At 48.4% G+C, this 22304-nt stretch overlaps 1 protein-coding gene across 1 annotated transcript; it reads left to right on the plus strand.

Annotated features, from left to right (window-relative positions):
• Window positions 1-13234: 13234 nt before the first annotated feature.
• Window positions 13235-20597, plus strand: SLC46A1 (solute carrier family 46 member 1). Its single transcript, XM_072779352.1, has 5 exons — window positions 13235-13480; window positions 14037-14889; window positions 17577-17660; window positions 19323-19479; window positions 20001-20597. The coding sequence occupies exons 1-5, from the start codon at window positions 13253-13255 to the stop codon at window positions 20056-20058; spliced, it is 1380 nt and encodes a 459-aa protein (XP_072635453.1). The 5' UTR covers window positions 13235-13252; the 3' UTR covers window positions 20059-20597.
• The last annotated feature ends 1707 nt before the right edge of the window (window positions 20598-22304 follow it).

Below are 22304 nucleotides of genomic sequence, written 5' to 3' on the forward strand. Positions count from 1 at the left end.
GCAAGACCCAGGGACACCTGGGTGGCTCAGCGGTTTAGCGTCTGCCTTCAGCCCAGGGCATAATACTGGAGTCCCAGGATCGAGTCCCACGTCGGGCTCCCTGCGTGGAGCCTGCTTCTCCTTCTGCTTGTGTCTCTGCCTCTCTCTCTCTGTGTCTCATGAATAAATAAATAAAATGTTAAAAAAAAAAAAAAAAAAGGAAGAAGAAGCAAGACCCAAGGAAAGGAAGGAGGCAGCTAAGGCTCTCAGTTCCCAGAAAGAGGAAAACCTCCTAGGCCATGGAGGTTGGAATTGTCTTGCTGCTGGTCCCTGGTGCTAAGTGTGGGGTGGTGAGCACTGAGCCTATGCACACTCCATAAGTCCTAGCCTGTCCTTTGGTGCTGTTGGCTCTGAACAGACTGGTGCCCTGGAGCCACACCGGCTGCCCAGCTCCTCATGGGACCACCTACCACAGTGTTGAGTTACTCAGAATAGCGCCTTGGGTGGACCTGCTGAAGCCTGACCCAAGGTTACCCTTTGAACATTGCACGGACTCTTCCTCATCCTGGCTTCCTTGATCTCTAGCATTTGTACAAGGTTTTTAATTTTTATTTTATTTTATTTTATTTTTTATTTGTACAAGTTATAACAAAAGGCCAGCAGCATGGAGATCAGTGTTTTCCGACTAGCAATCAACTCACCTTCTGATAACAGCATCTTGCTTTGCCTGCCCCACTAGATGCAGCCATGGAAGAATCAAGGTGCCTCACTCCTTGCCAAGCGTGGGCACATGACCCAGCCAGGCCAGTCAGCCTATTTCCTGTGAACTGGAATCTTGAGAGTGATAGAAAAGGGTTATAGCTGATTTCTCCTTACAGTGTGTCTGATGGTTCCTGCTGGTAGGATTCCCACAACTGTCCTGCTTCTTGTCCTAATTGTGACCTGGCTGTTCAGCATTCTGTTACCCTTCCAGGAACTTCAAACAAATTCATTTTCAAAAGATAGCCAGAGGGTGCCTGGGTGGCTCTGTGGGGTCACCTTGGGTCCTGATCTCAGGGTCCTGGGATCCAGCCCCGCGTGGGGCCCCCTGCTCTGCGGGGAGTCTGCTTCCCCCTCTACCTCTGCTGCTTCCCCCTGCTGGTACTTGCTTGCTCTCTCTCAAATAAATGAAATAAAATAGAAAATCTTCAACAACAACAACAAAAAAGACAGCCAGAATTTATTTCTTTTCCTTGCAACTAGAGAATGCTAAGTGACACAGAGGGGCTGAATCTAACAAGGTGACATCATATGTATGGGATACTTGTATGAGCCTGACAATGCGTCTAAAACCACCTGCATATGTGCCAGAAGGTGGAAGTAGACCCAGGAGTGGAGTGTGAGGTGAGAGCTTGGGGATTCCCAAGAACAACACAGCAGAAGCCAGCAAGGCAGTGAGAATGCCCTTTCTCCCCACAATTATGGCTTCAGTAATGGGTCATAGAACTTGGACAAGCCAGGTGATGCTTGTGCAGCACCCTGCAGAGTGCTCTGTTCCTGTAAGAAAGGCCACTACAGGGAGGGATCTGGACATCCGTCAGAGGAGAAGTGAAAGAAGCTGAGTTGTTCAGCCCAGAGCCAAGAAGGCATGCAATCTTAAAATGTCACTTTTTTCAGTCATCCAATGAAAATTCCTGGCATGTCAGGCACTGCTAGATAAGGCAAGACATATTCTGCTTCAGAGAACTAACAGTCTAGTAACCCAATGGCAGGGGGTACAGGGCTCTGTGGTAGTGCCTGCTCTAGATGAGGCGTGGGCCTCCTGGAGGAGAGAGTATCTGAGATGAGTCTAGAAAGATGAGTCTAGAAAGATGTGCCAGATACTCTGGCAGGTGGGGTGGGCATAGGAGAGGGGTCTTCAAGGCAATGGCAGTAGCTGGTGCCAGGGCTGTATGGGGAACGGGTATGGTGTCTTGCATGGTGTAGGGACTGTGAGGGAGTTGGCATCAGATCAGAGAACTTCAGATGTCATGCCAAGGGAATCATTGGAGGTTTTTTTTTTTTTTTTTAAGACTTTATTTACTTGACAGAGAGAGAGAGAGAGAGAGAGAGAGAACACAAGCAGGGGGAGCAGCAGGCAGAGGGAGACAGAGAAGCAGACTCCCTGCTGAGTAGAGAGCCCGATGCAGGGCTTGATCCCAGGACCCTGGGATGATGACCTGAGCCAAAGGCAGATGCTCAACTGACTGAGCCACCCAGGTGCCCCTCATTGAAGTTTTTTAAGGAGGGAAGCAACCAAATGAGCTTTGCATTTTTAACAAAATCACTGTGGAAAAGATCTGGAAAAAGAGCAAGACTAGAATATACAAGACAGGTCAGGAGTTGGTTGGAATAGTCTGAAGAGAGAAGGGGTCTGGGCTGGTGGAACAGCAGTGGGGACAGGGAAGGAATCGTTGGAGGGCTGCTGGGATAGCAGCATACGGGGGAGGTTAGGAAAAGATGAGGTCACAGAAGGCCTGTCCACTGGGTGAGACATTTAGTCATGAGGGTGGCAGGTGGTCTTCCAAAGAGCCACCCTGGCCATGGCAACAGAACCTTGGGCAAACAAATGCCACTTTGTCAGAACAGCCTGACTATCTAGTTTTCAGAGGCTGCCATACAGTGATGAAACCCATAGGGGACTGGCTCAAAGTTTCAAGCACTGATGTGTTAATTCCCAGTAGAAAATCAAAATTCTGAAAACCTAAATAGATCTTCCCAGAGGGGCAGAGTTCATGTGCCACTCACTGGGTACCTCTACCCACTCATCCTAGAGGCTGGAAGGGTCATTGAGGTCACCAGGGGAGAAGGAGAAGGAAAGTGTGGGTGTGGGTGTGTGGGGACACTGTAAGGCTATTTATGACAACCACGAGCAGCTTGCTGGTGAGGACTGCTGTCCACTAATGCATCCATGCTGCTGGGGAAGTGAATGCTGGACTCAACACCTCTCACCCTGGAATGGATAATTTATCAAATTTCATCTTTCCCTTTGATCTCCTTTTCTGGACATTTCTCCCATCCTATTTTGGGCCACTCTTTTCTATTGATACACTTTCCTACCACAAGCAGTGCCTCATTTCTTACCTATAGTGGCAGTTAAGGTAGCAAAAGTTGAGAAATAGATTTACATGTCTTAGGGTGGAATCCATTCCTGGTGCCCACAAGTGCCATAAATACCCCTATTTATTATATAAATTTTAGAAAAGATTTTATTTATTTATTCATGATAGACAGAGAGAGAGAGAGAGGCAGAGACACAGGCAGAGGGAGAAGCAGGCTCCGTGCCAGGAGCCGGATGCGGGACTCGATCCCAGGACTCCAGGATCGCGCCCTGGGCCAAAGGCAGGCGCCAAACTGCCGAGCCACACAGGGATCCCTATTATACAAATTTTTATGAGTATTTTTTTACAAGTCAGTAAAGGCAGACACAGGGAACAGTGGAGAGTGGAGAGACTGTTCCAGAACAAAAGAGGTTTAAGAACCATGGCCTGCCCTTAAAATGCATTGTGTGGGCTTGTCTGAAGTCTAATTCAAACACATCAGTCATACAAAGACATTTTTGGCAAAAATTATTGAATACCCAGTATTAAATCATGTCGAAAAATTGTTACATTTTTAAGGGTGATAATAACATTGTGCTTATGTGAGAAAATATCTATTTTAGAAATGACAGAACATCACAATGTCTGAAATTTGTTTTATTTTTTTTTAAGATTTTACTTACTCATTCATGAGAGACAGAGAGAGAGGCAGAGACACAGGCAGAGGGAGAAGCAGGCTCCATGCAGAGAGCCCGATGCGGAACTCGATCCCAGGACCCCGGGATCACACCCTGAGCCAAAGGCAGATGCTCAACCATTGAGCCACCCAGGCATCCCTGCAATCTGATTTCTATCCTTCCCTTCTCTTATCTCAGCTGCTAGAACTTCCGGAGTGCCCAGCACTGACCCCTAATTGCCACTAATTCCTTGAATGTCTCCTTAATAACCAGCATGTCATCAATCTTACCTATAGATTCTCTTCTCTTGGCTCCCTTAACGGTCTTCTCTTCTCCTCCTCCTGCCCCTCTGTCTTCTCCCAACTCCTCTGAAGTGGCTGTGTTCCCCACTGACCCGGGCTCTTTGTCACTTGTGTCCTCTCAGGATGGTCTGTTCACTCCCTTGGCTCTGTAAAACAAATGAGATTGGCTCTCAGCCCTGCCCTTTGTGAATCTGGGTATAGCTGCCCATGAGAACCCCTCCACCAGGGTGCCACACAGACACCTCAATCTCAGTAAGATCCAAACTCCTTAGAGGCATCATCTGGTCCCCACTGACTTCTCTGGCCTCACACTCTCTCTCCATAACATTACCAGATAGTAAGCTGGTAGTGGGCTTGCCAGGAACATGGCCTTACAGCTAATTAAATTAACCTAAAGATGGAAGGCAACAGAATGTTTTCAGACCCTTAGAATAGCCGCTTGGCATAGTGTCAGTGACTCGTCTGCTTTATGCTCAGAAAGCCTCCGTGTAGACCCTATAGAAACTTTGGGATCCTGGGGCACCTAGGTGGCTCAGTGGTTGAGTGTCTGCCTTTGGCTTAGGTCATGGTCCTGGGATGGAGTCCTACAACCTCCCTGCAGGAAGCCTGCTTCTCCTTCTGCCTATGTCTATGCCTCTCTTTCTGTGTCTCTCATGAATAAATAAAATATTTTAAAAAAAGAAAGAAAGAAACTTTGGGATCCCATTCCCAGACAACAGCAGAGCCCCTAAGCCAGGTAGGTGTCCTTCCTCTGAGTCAAGGTGAGTGGTGGGGTGATGGTGAACAGAAGGATGAGTGCTCTACCCCAAAAGTATATGCTTGTGTGAATGCTGCCACAATTTCTGAGTTTTCTTTACTTTTTAAAAAAGATTTTAATTATTTTTTCATGAGACACACACACACACACACACACACACACACATAGAAAGAGAGGCAGAGACACAGACAGAGTGAGAAGCAGACTCCCCACAAGGAGCCCAATGTGGGACTCCATCCCGGACTCCGGGATCACGCCCTGAGCCGAGGGTAGGCGCTCAACCGCTGAGCCACCCAGGCATCATTCTCTGAGTTTTTCAAGAGAATCCAGAAATCTGGGTTTTCTTTCTTTCTTTCTTTTTTTTTTTTTTATCTGGGTTTTCGTGTGAAATTTTCCAACTGTTAAATGTTGGCAACTAATTCAAAATTAAAAATATACTCTGTGAACCAACTAATTTGTTAAGAACACCATGTGAATCAAACAAAACCATATCCCTATCTAGCCTACAGGCTCTGTGTCTGTGAATAGAAGGTGTGGGTGTGGAGGCTCAGGAGTCCACAGACACCAACTCAAATATTTCCCTGAGCTGTAACGAGGCTAAGAGACCGTATGTGTAAAACGGCTAGTCCAGAGCAGTTCCCTAAATGGAAGTCAGTTTTTACTTAATCAGCATGACTGACACATCTATAAAAAGAACATGTTTATGTGGTCGTTGGTCAGCAGAAGACAATAGGGTATATGAACACCACCGAGGAAGGGAAGAGCGAGCCACAGACACTCAGTGCTCAGTAATTCCATTGCCCATTTCCCTGTACTGGGAATGGGCAGCTCTAGATGAGGCATGTGGCCATACAGTCTGGGCACAGCCTTTTGATTTGTGCCCAGCCTTGTTTGCGTTTAGTTCTCTGATGCACTTAGAAAAACTGGTGCTCCAGACCATCGGTGCTGGGGTTCTGAGCCTGGGAGTGGAAGGAGGCCTGGCCAAAAGACGTCCTTCCTGAGAACCCTAGATATTACCCTATTATTGCCCCTAGACGATGTCAGCCATGAGGAGTGCCTGCACAGTCTCTCAGAGGTCAAGAGGCCTGGGACAACTTCCCTTATTTGAGGTCCCAGGCAAATTAAAAATGAACACTTGCAGGGTACCTGGGTGGCTCAGTGGGTTAAGCTCAGGTCTTGATCCCAGGGTGCTGGCATGGAGCCCACGTCAGGGTCCCTGCCCAGGGAGGAGTCTGCTCTCTTTCCCTACTGTGTTCTCTCTATTAAACAAAAATAAATAAATAAATAAATTGGTTTAAAAAAAAATGAGCACTTGCCAAGACAGGTTTTTATAGTAAAAACATTTACATTTAACAAATTTCATGTTTTAACACACATACACACAATATAATGCTATTTAATTGTGCTATTCATGCATAATTAGATGGATCTGCCTTATCCACAATATAGAAAACCCTTCTTCATTTCCTCTCTCTGTTCTTCTGGTGACTCCTCTTTATCATTTCCTGCTTTGAATTTCAGCTCCTCTGCTGTTAATCCTTCTTTGACTTCCTCTTGAGGAAGCTCTGGACTGATTTATGCTGCTGCATGCTTTTATTACTGCAATTTAGGATTTGTGGTGCACCTTCCACTGGCATGGGAACTCCTCCAGGGAGGGGACTGGATAAACTCTTGCCTGTAACCCCAGCTCCTAGCATGGTCCTGGCAAGTTGTAGATGCTAAATGAATACAGGGAGGGATGGAGAGACGTGAATGTTCTGTCAAGAACAAAGTGTTGAGGGCGCCTGGGCGGTTCAGTAGGTTGAGTAGCATGCTCTGGATTTTGGCTCAGGTCATGATCTCAGGGTCCTGGGATCAAGCCCAGCATCGAGCCCCCACTGGCACTCAGTGGGGAATCTGCTTGTGGATTCTCTCTCCCTCTCCCTCTGTCCCTCCCCTCCACTCATGCACGTCTCTGTGTGTGTGCACGCATGTACATGCTCTCTCTCTCTCTCTCTCTCATACATACATACATAAATTTTTTGAATAAAAAATAAAAGGAGATCAAAAGTAGGAGCCCCAAGACAAGAAGTGGTTTGGGGAATCTCTCCTGTGCAGTAAGTGGTTGGGGAGCTGCCTCTCCAGTCCTACACTTCTCTGGACTCTGGCCAGCATTCCTCTCTAAGGCTTAGCTAGTCCCCTCACCTGCAACAGTCTCACTTCTTTCTGGTAAAATCCCTCTTCACCATCATGCTCATCTCAATAGAAACCACCATCTCTGGCACCTGGACACAGCCACACATTTTCTAATTTGATCCTAATAACCACCCCATAGGTAGATCTTATTATTTCAATTTTCCCAGAGAAGGAAACAGAGGCCAGAAATGACTTCCCAGATGAGGAAACAGAGGCCAGAAAGGCACTTGGCCAAAGTCTGAAGGTGAGAGAGATATAACAGACGCTTCCACTTCAGCGCTAGGGACGCCTGTAGCTGTGACATGGATGCTACTTTGAATTTTAGAATTGGCATGTGAGAAACACAACTCAAAACAGGGAAATGGCTTTCCCCTTATGCTCTCTCTGCATTTCCTGTTAATATCCAAAAACATAAATAGCTTTTTGGAAGCTGTGGTTGCTTACTTGTAGAAAGGAAGTACAGGCTTTGGGTGGAAGCTGTGAGAGATTGCCATTGATTTGTTTTTGTTTTTGTTTTTGTTTTTGTTTTTGTTTTAAGTAGGCTCCATACCCAGCATGGAGTCCAACATGGGGCTTGAACGCATGATCCTGGGATCAAGACCTGAAGTGAGATCAAGAATCAGATGTTCAACTGACTGAACCATGCAGCCACCCCCAGACTGCCACTTGAACGAGGAATCCCTGTTGCAATAATCTCTTTCACTGTGGTCATAAGACAGTCCTCTTACATGCATTACCTGAATGGGAGTGAAGAAAGTACTGCAGCTTCCAAGAACTTCTCCAAAGCTTCTCAACAAAACCTTCTGAGCACACACTCCAGGGTTGGATGACACTGTCATTAATGGCAAATTTTTCATTCCTGAGCCCATGGCAGACATAACGTATGGATCACAGGACTCCTTCCCACCAAGCCAGAGAAACAGCCCATCTATGCAGCAATCCAAGTAGCTGCAATCAATTGGAGTTGGTGCACGCCAAGAAACTTATTCAACATTTCATCTTATTCCATGCTGGGCCTGTTGCTAGGAGATGCAGGGATGAATAATGTGCTATCTCTGTCCTCAAGTCAAATATGGGTAGGGGCTAGGAGTAGGCAAAACTATGAACACATATTTATTGACAGGTTACATATAAAACCAGGGTTCAATGTATGAATATGGTTTTGTGGAAACACATATGAAGCAATGACTCATTCCACCTAGAAGTGTGACACAGAAGTGAGTCTTGAAGGATGAAGAGGACTTGAATAGGCCAAGCAAGGTGGAAAAGGCATTCCTGGCAAAGGGACTAACATATACTAAGGCTTGAGATTCAGAAAGCCTTGGAATGGGTGTAAGGAGGAGAAAATCTATACTTGGAGTGGGAAGGACCTCTTTCCTGCATTTCTCTAAGCAACAGATATGTCATCTGTAAAAATGATAATAGCACCTACCTCTTAAGATTGTGTTGAGGATTGAATAAGATAGTGTATGGATCGACCTCACACAGTGCCTGGTTCAGTGAAAGGCAGCTCCCATTGATGCTTCAGAATGCTAACGGGCATGAAACTGATCTTTGGCAACTGAGCCAGAATGATTTCAAAGTAGAGGAACATCATCAGATTTTTAGAAATGTCATATTTTCCATGATTAAAATACATATCTATTTCAGAAGAGTTGACAATATTTTAAAAAGAGAAAGAAGAGGGATGCCTGGGTGGCTCAGCGATTGAGCATTTGCCTTAGGTTCAGAGAGTGATCCTGGGGTCTGGGATCGAGTCCCACATAAGGTTCCCTGCATGGAGCCTGCTTCTCCCTTTGCCTGTGTCTCTGCCTCTCCCTCTCTATGTCTCTCACGGATAAATAAATAAATAATTTTAAATAACTAACTAACTAACTAACTAACTAACTAAATAAATAAATAAATAAGAGAAAGAAGAGAAGAAAATATAACCTCATCGCCTCTCCACTCAGAGAGAACATCTGTTAATATTTTGGTGCAGTGTCTTCTTGTCTTTACTTAGCATACTTTTCTATACCGATGACCATACCATATGGACAAAAAGTCCTCTAGTTTTTCCACATAAATATGATGACATAGGGGCACCTGGATGGCTCAGTGGTTGAGTGTCTGCCTTTGGCTCAGGTCATGATCCTGGGGCCCTGGGATTGAGTCCTGCATCAGGCTCCCCATAGGGAACCTGCTTCTCCCTCTGCCTATATCTCTGCCTCTGTGTCTCTCATGAGTAAATAAATAAAATCTTTTTAAAAATGACATAAGCAGTTTTCTACAGTATTACAATCTCTTTGGTTATATCATCGTAATGGTCAATAGCCATTGAATGAATCTATCATAATTTACTCTTCAATCACTGCTTGTTGGACAAGTATATTGTTTACAATTTTTTTACGATTGTCAATAATGTTATGGAGAATGTCTTGACCCATGAGGCTTTTTTGTTGTAGTCCGTCAGATTATTTCCTTAGGATAGAGCCTCAAAAAAACTAGAGAATTTGATGCAATGTTAGGCAACTGTTTCTTGAAACGGTATATTTATACTCCCTCAGCTGTGTTTGCTTCACACAAGCCTTACCAATTTTGGGTGTTCTCATTTAAAACTAAATATCTGCTAATGTGTTGGCCACAAAAAACAAAAGCAAAGGCGCAGCATTTCCTTCATTATTCAAAAGCTGGAGAAGAGCTTGTGTATTTCACATGTGGTTCTGTTACAAGCTCTCTGTGCCTTTTTTTTTTTTTTTTTTACATTTTTTAAAGGTTTTATTTATTTGAGAGAGACAACATGAGTTGGGGGGGTGGGGGAAGAGGGAGTCAGAGAAGCAGACTTCCCACTGAGGAGGAAGCCTGACATGGGGCCAGATTCCCAGGACCCTGAGACCATGACCTGAGCCAAAGACAGACACTTAACCGACTGAGCCACCCAGGCACTGCTTGGTTTTTATCCAGCTCTTTGATGGATGAGGGAGAGATCTTAAGTTGTCATCAAATATACTTAAAATATTAACGCTTTGTCATGTTTAAAAGGAATATTTTATTTTCTTTTTGCCTTTTAATTTAGGATTTTAATTCTGATGGAATCAAGTCCTACATAGCTCTTCCTTTGCGATCACTTCTTTCCTTTAAGGGATTGAAAGGGCAGGAATTTTTATCTCCCTCTGGGTAAGTCACCTCTCACTCTGGACCTCAATTACCTCTTTATTTATTTATTTATTGATGTATTTTAAAAACTTTTTAAAAGATTTTATTTATTTATTCATGAGAGACACACAGAGAGAAGCAGAGACAGGCAGAGGGACACTCAACCACTGAGCCACCCAGGTACCCCGTGTATTTATTTATTTTTAAAGATTTGTTAAAAAAAAAAAAAAAGATTTGTTTTTTTGAGAGTGAGGAGGGGCAATGGGAGAGGAAGAGAGAGTGTTAAGTAGATTCCATGCAGAGCGTGGAGCCCCATGTGGGGCTGAAATCACGACCTAAGCTGAAACCAAATGTCTGATGCTTGGAGCGTGGAGCCCCATGTGGGGCTGAAATCACGACCTAAGCTGAAACCAAATGTCTGATGCTTAGCTGACTGCACCACTCAGGGGCCCCTCTTCATCTTTTAAAAGGTAGGTAGGTTGGGACACCTAGGTGGCTCAGCAGCCTTTGGCTCAGGGCGTGATCCCGATCCCCGGATCGAGTCCTGCGTGAGACTCCCTGTGAGGAGCCTGCCTCTCTCTGTCATGAATAAATAAATAAAATCTTTAAAAATAAAAGAAAATAAAAAAATAAGAAGTAGGTAGGCAAAGATATGCTCTCTAGACTTCCTTTTAGGTATAGATTCTTGGACTCTGGACTCCACAGTGTAGCTTGACACTGGCAACCCTCTCCATGGGTGCTGGGGCTCTTCTCTGCTTGAGGGATTCATTTATTCATTCAACTAACACCTTCTGAGCATCCACCCCATACTGGGCATGATTGGAGGTACTGGGGATACAGTAGCAAAGAAAATAAAGCCACTGCTATCATTTCTAGTAAGGAGAGATGGACCTAAAGAAACCAAAGTTATAATAATTGAGATAGTGAAAATACTATGGAAATAATAAATGAGGTAAGGGTTTAGGGAGTGTCAGGAGATGGGGGAAGAGAGTTGCTTTTATATCTAGAAGGGTCAGGTGACATTTTAGCAAGAGGTAAGAATAAAGTGAGGAAGCCAGTCAGATCGATATCTGGTAGAAGAGCATTTCAGGTAGGCAAAAGAACAAATGAAAGACCCTGGGGCAAGAGTCTGCTGGACCAATTGAAGGAACAAAGAGGCCAGGATAGCTAGAGCAAAGGAACAAAAATGATAGTGTAGGGAAAGGGTCAGAGAGGGCATACAGTCTTAGGGCCCTCTTAATGATTTGGCTTTCACTGAAAGAAATGGAAACCACTGGATGGTTTTGTACAGATCAGTGATCTGACTGTAGCTAGGTTTTAAAGGAGTTAAAAGAGGTTTCTGGTCTAGGGGCACCAGGGTGGCTCAGTTGGTTAAGCATTCAACTCTGAATTTCAGTCAAGTCGTGATCTTAGGGTCATGATCTGAGCAGGGAGTCTGCTTGGGATTCTCTCTCCCTCTCCATCTGCCCCTCACCCTGCTCATGCTCTCTTTCTCTCTCTCTCTCTCAAATAAATAAATTAAAAGAAGAAGAAAAAGAAGAGGAAGAAGAAAAAGAAGAAGAAGAAGCCGCTGCCGCCACGTCTGACCTAGTGAGCACCACAGGTTCCAGCTCTGGAATGGGCTACATGCTGTCCCATTCTCAGCTGAGAAACTTGGCATTACGTCTCTCATTCTTAGTTCTTCAGGGAATAACAATACAATTTCAGATAGGAATCCTCCCCTTCCCACAGCTGACATAACTGGGCCAAGCTTTTGTGTAGGTAGTGGGGAGTGGAGGGAGACAATCTGGGGGCTTGTATGTTTAATGTGGAATTTCCTACCTTGAGGATGACCACAGGGTAGTAATGGTTCTGTTAAGGTACAGGCCTCATTCAGGCTACCAGTAGCCAGCATCTACCTTTTGTGAGCTTGGGACCCTTTCTGGCTCAGGCAAGGTGTGGGATGGTTAATAAGCAAGCAGCAAGCCCACACACAGTCATGGTAGCCAGAAATGGAGCCCCTACCACCCCAAAATTAGGGCCTATGAATAATGGCACAGAGCTTGCCTCCAGAAATCCATTCAGTTGCACTACTATCTGGGAAGGTGGCCTTTTTTGGCCCTGACCCTCCTAGACCTGGCCAGGCCCCCGAGTGAGCAGCCTTGGAGTCCCACAGGTTCTCTCCTTTAAAGCTTTTTCCACAGATGAACTCTTGCAGAGACTCACTGGATTCTTTGATGTGTGTCCCCACCATTCTAAAAACTACAGGGCCTGGTAAAGGCTTTGTGTGTTTCCTTCACCACTGTGTTCTTGGAGCACCCCCAGCATGATCCCTGACATATAAGGGGCGCTCAAGAAATGGGCTGAGTAAATGATAAAGGGGAAAGGCAAGTAATGCTTTTCTCTTTTACGGGCAATGAAACATGCCCAGACAGGACGTTTGACTGCCTTCTGGCCCAATTCCTACAGTAGGAGCACCCGGGAGCAGAGGGCCGCACCCAATGGCCTCCTAGGCCCTCCATCAGCTTCTCCTCCTCTGCTCCTCCAACGGCAGCTCCAGTCCTGAGCCTCTGAAACGAGACCGGTTTCCCAGGAAAAGATCGTATGGCAGGAGTGGAGCCAGTGACAGCCTATAAATGACAATAACAGCATTTAGAATGTACTAGACACTCTCCTTCCACAGCAACTCTTCGAGAGCTTGAGGGGCACTCCGCCACTGAGTTGCCTCTGCTGCAGCGCCCAGAGCCAGCACAGGCATCACAGGTCAAGCGTTCTCCTGCCTCCACCTCGAATGCCCACGTCCTTATTTGCTCATCCGTAGACTGTGACCCTTTAATAATGGCTAGCCACGAGGCTGTTGGGAGGATAACGCACGTGGTTTAGTAGCGCCCAACGCCCAGCAAGTGATCAATAAGTGTTAATTATTGACATTTTTGTTATCGTTTGGAGCGTTTCTGGGCCTGGAAAGGAGAGCGGCAGGGCGGTATCCTTGCACGGACGCGGGCGAGGCAGCTCAGCGAGCCAGGGGGTGGGGCCGCTCCCCCGCGCTCCCCTGTCCCGAGCGGGCGGGGCCAGCGGGAGGGGACGGCGGCCCCGCCCCCGCCGACTTCTTTTTAAAAAAAGGGACGCCGGGCGCAGGCGCAGAAATCCCAGCCCTCCGTCCTCGCGCCGGCCCCGACGCGCACGCGCATGGAGGGGCGCCCGAGCCCCCCGGGCGAGGCCCGCGTCCGCCGCTCGGCTGCCGCGCTGTGCCGCGGCCCCGTGGAGCCCCTCGTCTTCCTGGCCAACTTCGCTTTGGTCCTGCAGGGCCCGCTCACCACGCAATACTTGTGGCACCGCTTCAGTGCCGAGCTCGGCTACAATGGCACCCGCGACAGGGGCAGCTGCAGCAACCACAGCGCCGACCCGGTCATGAAGGTAGCGGCGGGAGGAGCACGCAGCGGGCGGGCGGTGGGCCCGGAGCTGGAGGGCGGGGGGTGGGGGCGCCGGGGGGCGGGGCCTGCTGGTTTGGGGTAGTGGGCGGGGCAGAGCGAAGTTGGTTCCCGGACCGTCCAGTTCCCATAGTTGTTTTTTTTTTTTTTAAGATTTTATTTATTTATTCCTGATAGACAGACAGAGGCAGAGACACAGGCAGAGGGAGAAGCAGGCTCCACGCAGGGAGCCCGATGCGGGACTCGATCCCGGGACTCCAGGATCGCGCCCCAGGCCAAAGGCAGGCACCAAACCGCTGAGCTACCCAGGGATCCCCTAGGTTAAAGCAGGGCCGTGAGGGTTAATAGAAAGGAGTAAAGGTCAGGGAATGGGGCCGTGGTCCAGTCCCTGTACCCCAGGGTCAGGTTTTGAGAGTTTTACGAAGATTCTCTGAGGCTCCAAAGAGAGCCCCCATCCCTATTATTTCCTAGGATAGTGACGGTTTGCGGGGTGGGCAACCCATAGTGAGGAACAGCACCTGGTAAGATTCATGTCCCCACAGGAAGTGGAGACCCTTACCTCCCACTGGACCCTCTACATGAACCTGGGCGGCTTCCTGGTGGGGCTCTTCTCATCCACCCTGCTGGGTGCCTGGAGTGACTGCGTGGGCCGCCGCCCCCTCCTGGTGCTGGCCTCCCTGGGCCTGTTGCTACAGGCAGTGGTGTCCATCTTCGTCGTCCAGCTGCAGCTCCACGTCGGCTACTTCGTGCTGGGCCGCATCCTTTGTGCTCTCCTTGGGGACTTCAATGGCCTTCTGGCAGCAAGCTTTGCCTCTGTGGCAGATGTCAGCTCCAACCGCAGCCGCACCTTGCGAATGGCCCTGCTGGAAGCATGCATCGGGGTGGCAGGGATGCTGGCAAGCCTCCTGGGGGGCCACTGGCTCCGGGCCCAGGGTTATGCCAATCCCTTCTGGCTGGCCTTGGCCGTGTTGATAGTCATGACTTTCTATGCAGCATTATGCTTTGGTGAGACAGTGAAGGAGCCGACACCTGCCCGGCTCTTCACGCTCCGTCACCACCGATCCATTGTCTGGCTATACATGACTCCGGCCCCAGAGAAGTCCAGGAAGCATTTAGCCCTGTATTCACTGGCCATCTTCATGGTAATCACTGTGCACTTTGGGGCTCAGGACATCCTGACCCTCTATGAGCTGAGCAAACCCCTCTGCTGGGACTCCAGGCTGGTCGGCTATGGTTCAGCAGCTCAGCACCTCCCGTACCTCACCAGCCTAGTGGGCCTGCGGCTTTTGCAGCACTGCCTGGCTGATACCTGGGTGGCCGAGATTGGCCTGGCCTTCAACATTCTGGGGATGGTGGTCTTTGCATTCGCTACCATCACACCTCTCATGTTTACAGGTAAAATGTGCCGGCTCAGGGACAGTTTGCCCCAAAGGTGCTGGGTGAAAATTGGGGGTCAGGCACTCACTGCCACTAAACGTGGTTCCTGCCTGTGTCTAGAAACATTGTTAGGCTCCTTGCCTGCACTGGAGGATAGACAACTAAGAAACTTCATAAAAATATGCCATCTTTGTTAAATGGAAGAGATAGACCTTCAGTAGCCTCTGTAATTAATTCACATTGTCAACTATAAACATCATTAGTAAGATAGAGCAGCAGACAAAAGTATGGCTCATACGCTAATCACTTCACTCATTGGCCTCCCACAGCCAATATTTATGGTGTTCTTAAACAAAGTCCATGCCACTAATACCTTAATACTCACTTCTCTGATAAGAATCACAGGCCTGGGACACCTGGGTTGCTCAGCGGCTGAGCATCAGCCTTCAGCTCAGGGCATGATCCTAGGGTTCAGATTGAGTCCCACATCAGGCTCCCTGCATGGAGCCTGCTTTTCTCTCTGCCTGGGTCTCTGCCTTCTCTCTGTGTCTCTCATAATAAATAAAATCTTTAAAAAAAAAAAAAAAAAGAATCACAGGCCCTACCACAAATATCCTTCCCTACCACAAATATCCGTGGTCAGCTTCTTCTTCTTCCTCTTCTTCCTCCTCTTCTTCTTCTTCTTCTTCTTCTTCTTCTTCTTCTTCTTCTTCTTCTTCTTCTTCTTCCTCCTCCTCCTCCTCCTCCTCCTCCTCCTCCTCCTCCTCCTCCTCCTCCTCTTCTTCTTCTTCTTCTTCTTCTTCTTCTTCTTCTTCTTCAAGATTTTACAAAATTTATTCATGAGAAAAACAGAGAGGCAGAGACATAGGGAGAGGGAGAAGCAGGCTCCCCATGGGGAGCCTGATGTGGGATTCCAGCCCAGGACCCCAGGATCACACCCTGAACCGGAGACAGACACTCAACCACTGAGCCACCCAGGTGCCCCTTCCTCTTCTTCATCCCCTTCTCTCCCTCCCATCTCTTCTCCCTCCTCCCCTTCCTCCTCCCCCTCACTTCTCTTCCTCCCCCCCCTCCTTCCACATCTCCCTCTTCTCTTTCCTCCTGCCCCTCTTCCTTCCCATCCTCCTTTTGGTGGGAGAGGGGTGGCTAGGAATGAGGAAGTTAACTTTTTTTAAAGGGACAGATTAATTTTGATAGAGTCCTAAAATATGTTGTTTACAAAGTCAGTTCATCAGTAATTGCGGATTTCGTAACTTGGCTGCTTGCCTGGAGAGTGAGGCTGAAGGGGACCAAGTACCTTCCTCTCCTGCCCACAGCATCTCCCATGGCCTCGCCGCTGGGCTCAATGCCCTCAGGGGTGCAGAGATGATGAAGACACTGTCATTACTCTGAGGAGCCTCAGCAGAGTGGTTTTTGAGGGCCTGACACCTGAAGGGGCCCTGAGTGGCCTCATATACCCACTTGGGAGGATCTACCATCCTCTAGAAGGCAATAGTCACACAAGGGAGAGAAATTGTTACAAAAGAAACATTGTAAGCCTGTGAGTAACAAATGCAAAGGGAAAAGGAACTTGCATTAATTTTGTGCTTTCCTCAGACTTACCTCATGTACTCATTTCTTAGTGCCATTGTAACAAATTATCACAACCGGGATGCCTTAAAACAATGGAAATTTATTCTGTCACAGTCCTGGAGGCCAGAAGTCAAGGGGTCAGCAGGGCCACACTCCCTTTGGAGGCTCTGGGAGGGAATTTTCCTCACCTTTTCTGGTTTTGGGTGGCCGCCGGCATTCCATGACTTGTGGCTGCGTCACCTGAATCTCTGCCTCTGACATGGCCTTTCCTCTTCTATGTGCCTTCTCTGTTTTGTCTTTCACATCTCCCTCCATTTCCCTCTTCTAAGGATTCGTGTGATTGCTTTTAGGGCCTATCTGGTATTCAGGAAAATCACCTCATCACAGGATCCTTAACTTTTTTTTTAAGATTTTATTTATTTATTCATGAGAGACACAGAGGGAGAGAGAGAGGCAGAGGCACAGGCAGAGGGAGAAGCAGGCTCCATGCAGGGAGCCTGATGTGGGACTTGATCCCGGGTTTCCAGGATCACGCCTTGGGCTGAAGGTGGCGCTAAATGCTGAGTCACCTGGGCTGCCCATCTTTTTTTTTTTTTTTTCCCCCCCCAAGATCCTTAACTTAATCACATCTTCAAAGATCCATTTTCCAAATAAGAACATTTACAAATTCCAGGGATTATGGCCTGATCTTAGGAGGGCCATTATTCAGTCTCCTATACCCCAGAACCATCCTGTGATGAAGGCTTTGTTATGCTTTTACAGACAGCAGTCATGTCCAGGGCCACACAGTAAGCAACGGAGTCAGGTTTAGAACTCCGGGCTGACTCTAAAGCCCATGCTTGTTTTCTGTGCCAGGCCATCTACCTTCTCCGTGCAAGGTGGGTGGGTGATGCCTGCTGGGACTATGGGAGCTGTTCTGACAAGAACATAATTGGTGGGGAATAAGCATTCATCCATGAAAGAGGTAGCAGGTAGGTCAAGCCTTGAGAAAGGTGGACTCCTTCACCAATAAGGAAGTTCTTCCTGTGTCCGACCTAAGTCCCCCATGGGGTATATATGTATAAGAGCTCTGCGATGTAGGGTGCTCAGGCATCCCTCCCCCTGACTCCATTTTCTTGTTTCTTTCTCTGCAGGGTATGGGCTCCTGTTCCTGTCATTAGTCACTACACCCATCATCCGGGCCAAGCTCTCCAAGCTGGTGGGCAAGTCAGAGCAGGGTGAGTGCCAGGATCAGCCTCCATCTGGTTCTTCATACCCAGTGTTGCCTGACCTGGGCAGAGGGCAGCTGTGAGTTGGGAGGCAGTTTACCTTCCTCCCACCCTGGAGAAGTTAGTAGCCAAGACCAACGCACTTCTGTCAAATTGCCAAGGGCTGGCAGAGGACCGTAGTGCCTTGGATTTTCAGATCACAGGGTTGGAATTTGCAGTCAGCAGAGCACACTTGTTCTTTTGGGTAACCTGAGCACAGGGATTTACTCTCTCCGGACCTCAGCTTTTCCATCTGTAAGAAAGATGTGGTGATGGCAGTTTCGTGGCAGAGCACAGAGGAAGCAACAACCATTAGATATTTTCTTGTCCCAAAGTGACCAATGAAGAAGCAGGGACCCAGAAGGTTAAATCAGGTCACCCAAGGTCACTCAGTAAGTGGTGGAGCTAGGATGCAAACCCAGCTGTTTTTAAGAGCAGCAGGTCTGGGGATATGGTTTTGGGTTCTGGCTGTGTCACCCACTGGCTGTGTGATCTTGAGTAGGTCCCTTTCTGTCTCTGTACCTGTTTGTTCCTCTGTAACATGAATGGTTTGCTTTTTTTTTTTTTTTTTTTTAAGATTTATGTATTTATTTATTCAGAAAGAGGCAGAGGGAGAAGCAGGCTCCACGCAGGAAGCAGACGTGGGACTCGATCCCTGGTCTCCAGGATCACACCGTGGGACTCGATCCCCGGTCTCCAGGATCACACCACCTGCAATGCAGGTGGCACTAAACCGCTGCGCCACCGGGGCTGCCCGAGTGGTTTGCTCTTGACAAGAGCTCTGTCTAGCTCTGACGCTCTGACAGAGTTCAAACTCAACTTCTTTTGGGGTGTTGCTCATTTTGCGAAATTTGAGTTCTATTGGCATATCTCTAAGGAGTAGCTTCTCGGACCTTTGGGTCTTTTATATCCTAGTCTGGAAATATCTAGCTCATCCACTTTTCCCCATCTGCCCTGGAAGGAGGATCTGGTGCTATATGTAACTAAGGGTTCGTTCCCTTGCCCCCCAGAACCCATGTACCTTCATTCATTCACTCAGTAAGCTTTTTGTCTAGCATTTTCACTGTACCCAGAGATGCCAAGGGGAACAGGAGAAAAGAGCAGCCCTTACTACCTCCAGGTGGCCAGGGCCTGCGATGGATGCTTTCCATGTGAATTTAATCTTGCTATCAATCTATGAAATAGGTATTATCCTTGTTTAATAGAAGGGGGATAGAAACCCAGAAGGATAAGCAACTTACTGAGTGATCACATAGATAAGTGTTTGAACTTATTATCTGGGATAATGAGTTAATGGGAATTAACCCTATAATTAATCCCAGAAAGGAGATGATTCCAAAAAGGGATAAACCAAAACCCATTATACTGGGCTTTTGGTAGAAGATATCACATATACTTTTAATACACAGATTTAATAACAGCCATTAGTTTTGTAGCCCCTCTGTGCCAACTGCTTTCCAAGCATGACGTCATTGAATCCTTATCACAACACACGATGTAGGATTTATCATTGAGGAAGGTGAGACTCCAAGTCCAAGTGACTTGCCCCAGGTAACACAGCTGCAAGCTAGGGGTTCTGGGATTGAGTCTAGGTCTTTCAGACCCCAAAGTGTGATGTTTATGTCTTTACAGGTGCTCTTTTTTCTTCGGTGGCCTGCATCAATAGCTTGGCCATGCTGATGGCTTCTGGCATCTTCAACTCACTCTACCCAGCCACCTTGAACTTCATGAAGGGGTTCCCCTTCCTCCTGGGAGCTGGCCTCCTCTTCATCCCGGCCATTCTGATTGGGTAATGCAGGGCTCTGACCCATGCTTATAATATCCTTTATCCCAAAGTTTTCTGCTTTCTTCTCCTCCCAAGTCATTCCTGGAACCATTCCCCCTGATTCTGCCCTTGAGGGACGGCTGCCTAATCATCTGGGAACCATTCCCCAAGGACAAGGCAGAGGGGCCGGGGGAAGGCTCTGGCTAACATTGTTTGCTGGCAAGGCTGTGTTCTCTCCCTTAGCTCCCCTCCTCTATTCCTGTTTTGCACATGGAAGTCTGGTGGCAGAAATATGCTAAAGGGAAGCCAGGGAGAGCTTCCCCTACTAGTTATGGCTAGGCCAGAGGCTAGCCTGACTTCCTCCCCCGTAGCCTTCAGAGTTTCTTTCCAGAGCCCTCTGTGTCTGGACATTGCCTTGTCTTCCGCCTCTCAGCTTTGGGAGGGAATACCTGTCCCAGCCCACCCAGTAAAGCCTGTGTCACATCTCTAAGAGTTGAGGATGTCTCCCCAGATCAAATCCAAACCCTTTTTCTGGTCTTTCACAGGGTGCTGGAAAAGGCTAATCCTCATCCCGAATTCCAGCAGTTTCCTCAGAGCCCCTGATCGGCCTGGCCTGGAGGACAGAGGGCAAAGGGAACAAAGTGAACACTAACCATCTGAAAGTATACATCTGGATCCCAACCCGCAGCAGCATGGGCACCTCCTTTCCAAGGGCAAGTGTCTACCTTGGACAAAGTGGTCAAACCAGACAGCTGTGCCAGCCTAAGACTCTAATCTAGAATTATAATGCAGACAGTCCTACTCCAGGAGACAGTGGGGGCGCCATTGTGAAACAGGGGTCCATTTACCCTTTATACCATCAGTCACGTAGAACCCTTCACGGGAGAGGAGAGGTCCTGTTGGAAGGGCACCTCAGGGACCAGTTGAAGCAGAAGGGTTGATAGCTTCAACCCAGACTGCCCAGCTCACAGGGTTGTTTCTGGTGTGCAGCCACCAGTCACTCCTCAGTGATGGATATGGTTCTGGGGGGAAGGCTATGGGAGGGGCTGGGTGCCCTCTGGAGAGAGGTGCTGCTGTCTCTGGCTGGGAAATCCATCCTCTGGGCTTAGCAGTGCCAATCACAATAAATTCATATAATCACACTGAAGTGAACCTTCTGGCCCCCGAGGCATTGGGCTATGGGGCCCCCTGCTTTCCTGTTCCCAGTCTGCCCACTATAGGTCAGATAGCAGTAAGCTTCTGGGCTGGGCAGCAGCCCCCAGAACTACCATGGGATGATGCTGGGCATCTGACTGCTCATTCTCTTCTGAGCTACTGGGCTAGGAGAGAGGGTGGTGCTGTGGGGTTGCCAGGCTGGCATCTGGCCAGCGGAGAGATTTAGGGCAGAGGCCATTCCTGAGGGTCAGTCAGAGATCCGTTCCCCGAAGGCACCTTACTGGTCTACCCAGCTACACTAGCCCAAGCAGGATCAGTCTGTTACTACTCAACTCTCTAGCACTCCAATTGCCACATATTTCGGCAGGGCTGTGTGCTGAGACCATCTTTTGTGCATCTTTAGGTCAATGGGAACCTGGAGATGGGCCTGACTGATTCAAGGGCCCTTCTCCAGGGTGTTGGGAAAGCCTGGCCCACCAGCTGAAAGGCAGAACTGGAATCAGAAAAACAAAAAAAAAACAAACAAAACAAACAAAAAAGAACTGGAATCAGTATTTAGGCACCTGCTTTGATGAGGGCTGTAAGCCCCCACAGAGACCCAAGTCAGGTGGCACTTGACTGCAAACATGAATTGGCCAACAGGGTTCGGCTCCTGGCTACCCTCCTCTCACCTGCCCTGAAAATCACACCAGTGAAATGGAGTGGTGCAGGGCAGACCAGGGTCAATGTCTCTGTCATTGGGAGACCAAAGCAAGGAGAGGGCCTTCCACTGTCTTGTCTCAGCATGAGGCAGTGAGGAGTCAGGGAAAGTTTCTGGGCTGGCCTCAGGCCTGGGCTATACTCTAGGCACTGCCTCTGGCTTGCTTGTGACCTTGAGCAAGCCCTTCTATGAAGGGCTAGATAAACAGCGCCCATGAATTGTCTGGTCACAGGTGGACAAGTTAGGAAACACTGGGTTAGATGATGTTCTGAGCCCCTTCTCACCTCATACATTTTAGAATGAGATGCCTCTCTTCCTGGGCAGGGGAGAAGGAATGAGTTGGAGCTGGACTTCTTGATCTCGGAGTATCCCTGAGCAGTCCTTGGTCCCGGGGGATGGGCGAGGTGAGGTAGGTAGGGACCTAGCTGACAGCCCTCACTAGAAGCAGCATCTACACCCCAGCCAAGTAGAAAACCCTGACCCAGCAGACCAATGTCTGAGCAGGCTTTGTGGGGAAAGGCTGTTTCTCAGCTCAGGTTCAGGACCAGCCCTGTGGGGCCAGGCCTGGGTGCAAGGTGATGGTTAAGGTGCCTGCCCTGGCTATAACCTGGGCAGTCTGTCATGGCACACTGGCCCGGCTGAGGTGAGGGCCATCACCCCATCACCTCGGCTGCTCTGGTGAGGTTGGAGGCTGGGCTCTGATTCCCCAGAGGCAGGAAGGGGCAGCAAGAGAAGGTGTATGAACAGAAGACATGGCCTGGCAACCTCCCAGAATGCTGCCTGGGGCGCCTCACGAGGGAGTGAGACTGATCAGGGACAAAGAGAAAGCTTCCCCTGGAGGGTACTCATCCCATTGTATTGTTACTTTCTCTGCTCTATGAGGGCAGTGTCTAGGCCACTTCAGTCACCACCACATCCAGGGCCTGGCACTGGTGGGCACTGTTGTGGCATGAAGGAAGCAGGGTCAAGAGTGGCGGGGGCCAGGATGGGCTAA

The sequence above is a fragment of the Canis lupus genome, chromosome 16 (genome assembly GCF_048164855.1).
Source record: "Canis lupus baileyi chromosome 16, mCanLup2.hap1, whole genome shotgun sequence".
In the NCBI taxonomy this organism is placed as follows: Eukaryota; Metazoa; Chordata; class Mammalia; order Carnivora; family Canidae; genus Canis; species Canis lupus.

Bases quoted from the DNA above. Each gene is read 5' to 3' on its own strand.
- SLC46A1 (XM_072779352.1), top strand. From the start codon at position 13,253: ATGGAGGGGCGCCCGAGCCCCCCGGGCGAGGCCCGCGTCCGCCGCTCG. The intron at 13,481-14,036 runs GTAGCGGCGGGA...ATGTCCCCACAG, and splicing joins GCGCCGACCCGGTCATGAAG to GAAGTGGAGACCCTTACCTC. The intron at 17,661-19,322 runs GTGAGTGCCAGG...ATGTCTTTACAG, and splicing joins GGTGGGCAAGTCAGAGCAGG to GTGCTCTTTTTTCTTCGGTG.